At 49.6% G+C, this 4,576-nt stretch overlaps 1 protein-coding gene across 1 annotated transcript in view; it reads right to left on the minus strand.

Moving 5' to 3' along the window:
• SPDYC (speedy/RINGO cell cycle regulator family member C) overlaps positions 1–4,175 on the minus strand; it is a 9,924-nt gene extending 5,749 nt beyond the window's left edge. The window contains exons 1-4 of the mRNA XM_006901523.1: positions 4,142–4,175; positions 3,845–4,024; positions 1,995–2,162; positions 1,727–1,785 (exon numbers count right to left, since the gene is read on the minus strand). Of these exons, the coding sequence (XP_006901585.1) occupies positions 1,727–1,785; positions 1,995–2,162; positions 3,845–4,024; positions 4,142–4,175 (441 nt within the window). The remainder of the gene's footprint in view (positions 1–1,726; positions 1,786–1,994; positions 2,163–3,844; positions 4,025–4,141) is intronic.
• Between the last annotated feature and the right edge of the window lie 401 nt (positions 4,176–4,576).

The following is a 4,576-nucleotide window of genomic DNA, read 5'->3' on the forward strand; positions in this document are numbered from 1 at the left end:
AGATCAATGGAATAGAATTGAGAATCCAGAAATCAGCCCATCTACCTATGGTCAACTGATTTTTGACCAGGAGAGGAATCAGTTAAGTGGGGAAATGACAGCCTTTTTAACAAATGGTGCTGGCAAAATTGGAAAGCTGTATGCAGAAGACTAAAACAAGATGCACATCTCACTCCATATACAAAAACCAACTCAAGGTGAATCATGGACCTAGGACTAAAACCAAGGACTATAAACTTCATTCAAGAAAAGCTTGGAAGAACTTTAGTGGTCCTAATCCACAACATAAAAAGTCTTCCAAGTATCCTGAAAAATCTACAACCAGGAGAAGATAAAATAGATGAATGGGGCCTTCTAAGAATCAAATCCCTATGCATATCCAAAAACTTCTCCAATAGAGTAAAAAGAGAAGCCACAGACTGGAAAAAAGTATTTGGTAATGACATGTCAGATAAGGAACTTATATCCGGAATTTATAAAATACTTGAACACCACAATAAGGTAAAGGTAAACAATCCAATTAAGAAATGGGCACAGAATATGAACAGACACTTCACTGAAGAAGACATTCAGATGGCTAACAAGCACATGAAGAAATGTTCCAAGTCCCTAGCTCTAAGAGAGATGCAAATCAAAACAACTATGAGATATCTCACCCCAGTAAGAATAGCAAAATTTAACAGAACAGCAAGCAACAAGTGCTGGAGAGGTTGTGGAGAAACTGGAACTCTTATTCACTGTTGGTGGGAATGCAAGATGGTGCAACCTTTGTGGAAGGTGGTGTGGCGCTTTCTCAAAAAATAGAGATCCTATTTGACCCAGCAATCCCATTACTGGGAATATATCCCAGAGAGTCCATGTCTGCCATCCAAGCAGATACATGCGCACCCATGTTTACTGCAGCTTTGTTTACAATAGCAAAGAGTTGGAAGCAACCTAAGGGCCCATCAACAAACGAATGGATAGAGAAGCTGTGGTACACCCACACAATGGAATACTACGCTGCATTGAAAAACAAGGAACTCATTCAATATTATTAAAAATGGGTGACCCTGGAGGACATTATGCTGAGTGAAATATCTCAGTCACAAAGGGACAAATACTGCATGGTGCCACTGTTGTAGAATGGGTCTGACAGAAAAAAACTGGATAAATTATGTATATTGTATTGAAACAGATGAGGGAAAGAACAGATTAGAGGGGCTATATGATTGAGTATTATGGTTTGCACAGGAATCCAGAATTAAGGTTGTATAGAGAAATGTACTCAGGGTCGAGGGTGGGGGAAAAGGGATGGGGTATTGTATACTAATGAAGGAATTTTTTTTTTCTTTTCGGAGAGGGGAGCAAACTGGTGGGGAGCGGTGGGCAGGGAGAAAAGTGCGGCAATGAATGAAAAGAAATCCAAAACCTCTGTAAATGTTTACTAAAATTAATTAAAAAAAAAAAAAAGCCAAGCTCAGTGGCGTCAAGTCACTCCTGACCCTTGATGGCCCCAGTGCCACAGTGTCACAGGTTAGAACTTCTCTGTGGGGCCCTCCTGACTGGAAGCTTTGCCAGGCCTTTCCCACTGCCTTGCAGAGCAGGTTCAAATTGCCAGTCTTCAGGTTTGCAGTCCCCTGTAAATCACTTGCACCACCCAGGGACCTGTCAGCAGACCAGGGTCCCCAATTAAGTAGCAAGATTCGACCTCCCCAAGTGAGTCTCTCTGCCCTCCCCCACTCACCTTATCTGAAATCATGAAACAAGGATCTTGGGAGAAGAATTCCTGGAGATAACTGTTCTCTGGAAATGAAAAGGATAAAGCGTGATCCCAGGTCACCTGCTTCCCCTCCCACCAGCCCCAGACAAGAGGAGGGCCCCCTGATACCATACCTCTCACCTGTCAAAGCTGAGTCACCTGAGAGTGGAAGGGGCTGTTCGGATGCCACCCTTTACATCTACATTCATGCCTGGCCCCCACAGTCCCTCCCATGCCAGCCCGGGGAACTCACCCAGAAGGTTGAGGAAGGTCCGGAGCTCCTGGTGCTGACGCAAGACCACCAGACTCTCCCTGCCTGGCCAGCTCTCGCCCAAGTCTCTCATCTGGGTGGCGCCAGTGGCAGGGTCTTGGGATTTGGCACTCATCTTGTAGGAGTGGGAATGGGGCAGGGCAGGGTGACCTGGAGAGGAAAAAACCCCAGTGTTCACCACCTTTGCCCCCAAACGCCACTAGGAGAGGGAGTAAGGAAGGTGAAGGGATGAGCTGGGCAATGGGAGGGTTTGGAACAAGAGGGGCTGTCCCAGGCCTGACACGCACCCAGCCTTCCTCTCAAGCTCCAGGGGGCGTGAGCACCATTAAGTGCCTGCAGCTGTGTTCAATTCCCTGACCTTATCTCCTCCCGGAAGGTAACTGTTACGCCCACTTTGTAAAAGAGAAAGCTGAGGCAGGGAGAGGTCAGAGCCAGTAAAGGTAGACAGTACTCGAGTCCCAAAGTGCAAGAGGTTAACTGCTCTTCTGGCCCCCCACTCATTCCCCGCCCCGTCCCGCACCAAAGTGGCTGCGTTGACCTCCCCTCCCCCCGCCGCCCCAATTACATAATTCACAGATGGGGAAACTGAGGCCCAAAGATAATTTAGCGCCAGTTGAGGTGGGGACGCCTCCAGCCATTTCAAGCTGCTTCTTTCTGAGGTTGTGTGATCAAGCTCCTACCTGGGGGCAACCCTGGGACCCCTACTTAGCCCCGCGCCCTCGCGCCCTCGAAGCCTTACCAGCGCTCAGCAATTACCTACAACATCTTCCAACCTGTCAATATAACCCTGAGCTTTCCCGCCTCTCACGGCCCTCCGCCAATCAGCGCCCTTCCTGCAGGGGGCGGGCTTATCAGCACTCTACCTACTCAGAACCCGCTCATCTGAGGCTCCAAATCCTCTTTGCTGAGCGAGGCCAGCTGCACCGAAGGTCCCTTCCTGCGCTTTACGAGGTGGGGAGACCTGAGCTGAGTGGCTGATGGGAGAAGTTTTATTTTAATCTGTTTTCACACCAAAACGAAACAAACAAAACCGAAAATCCTTTGTCCAAGGCGTTGATCCTGACTCCGGAGACTCTCCTGTTGGGAGTGGGGGCGGGACACGGCTCCAGGACATTCTTGGCTACAAAATTCAAATTATTGATGACTCAGTCCCTCTAGGCCCCTCATCCCCAGAAACCTGAATGGTCAGTTCTGAGTCCATTCCAATTCGATGGCAGTGAATTGAGCGGGGTTCAACCTCTCCCTCCATCACTGTTCTTTGGAGTTTTCAGTCTATAAACTGAGCTGTAGGAGACTATCTTTCTCTCTCAGAGCAGCTGATGGAGTCGAACTGCGTGCCTTTGCGTTGGCAGCACAAATCCTTACCACCGAGCCACCAGAGCTAACCGCTTGCAGAGCTCAGCAGTGCGGTCTAAAACGTCTGAAGCCCCAGGGAGCTCTTTCATTTTGAGACCGAACCAAACCCACCATTGTTGACATTTCGACTCATAGTGACCCCACAGGATAGGAGAACTGGCTCAAGGGCCTTCCGGGGTCACAGATATTAATGGGAGCAGACTGCTTCGTCTTTGGCCCCTGGTAGATTCGAACTGCTAGCTTTTGAGTTACAGGTCCAACTCTGAATCCACTTCATTGACACCCAAGCTTCTTTGTTTCTTTAGAGGAACACCAAAATCTGAAAACGAGATAGTATTGTCTTGGTGTTTCATCCCCGAAGACCATATTCCCTTCCTAAGTCCCTTGGGAACTTGAGGTTCCCATGTTGGGGGTGCAGTCCTCTACCCTGGGACCCCCCCCAGGCTTCTCTGTGGGCACCTACCTGCTCTCCGAACCTGCATTGCTCTCCACATCTGGCAAGCATCTGGTGTGTTCCTTGAAGATGGAGGTGCTTGGAGAAGTTAAGCCCTCATGCTGGAAGTCCAGCAGCTCCAGCCTCAGCGGCCTCATGTGGACAACCTCTTCTGTGCCTGCTTGCATCATGTTTTGTAGCTCTAAGCCCCAGCTCCTGACATCTGGATGAGGGACAAAGCAAACGTGGGCTCAGCCAGGCAGGGCCAGATCCCCGAGGGAGGCTGGCTTCTTCCTGGGACACAGCATCTCCCTGGTAGGACAACAGCATGTGTGGATACCAGCTGTGGCGATATCTGCTGTGTCCCCAAACATGGCCCAGCGTGGGTGCGTTTTGTTCCTCTGTGTTTCCCTCCTTTTGCCTCGCTGCTCTGAGTCTCTCTTTCTGAACCCCTCAGCCTCGGTTCCTGTCTCTGAGTCTCTCCAGATCTCTCAGGCTGTCGTCTTACTTGTCTGGGCCCCTTGGTATTTCTGAGTCTGACTGGATTTCTGAGTCAGTTTTCTGGATCTTGGGGGGTCTCTGGATTTCCCTGTTATCTCTGAGCTTCTTGGTGTTGTCGGGCACCTCATGGTTTCATGGTCCTTCCGGGTGTGTCTAAGTCTCCCTGGGTCCCTTGACCTCTCAGAATCAGGGTCTCTGAGTCTCTTGTCTATGTGGGTCTCTGTGCCTCCCTGTAGGGACTGCTGGCCTAGTGGGTGAAGAGCTGGCTTCCAGC

This window comes from Elephantulus edwardii, unplaced genomic scaffold (genome assembly GCF_000299155.1).
Source record: "Elephantulus edwardii isolate Elephantulus edwardi_28Jun2011 unplaced genomic scaffold, EleEdw1.0 scaffold00328, whole genome shotgun sequence".
NCBI classification, from domain to species: domain Eukaryota; kingdom Metazoa; phylum Chordata; class Mammalia; order Macroscelidea; family Macroscelididae; genus Elephantulus; species Elephantulus edwardii.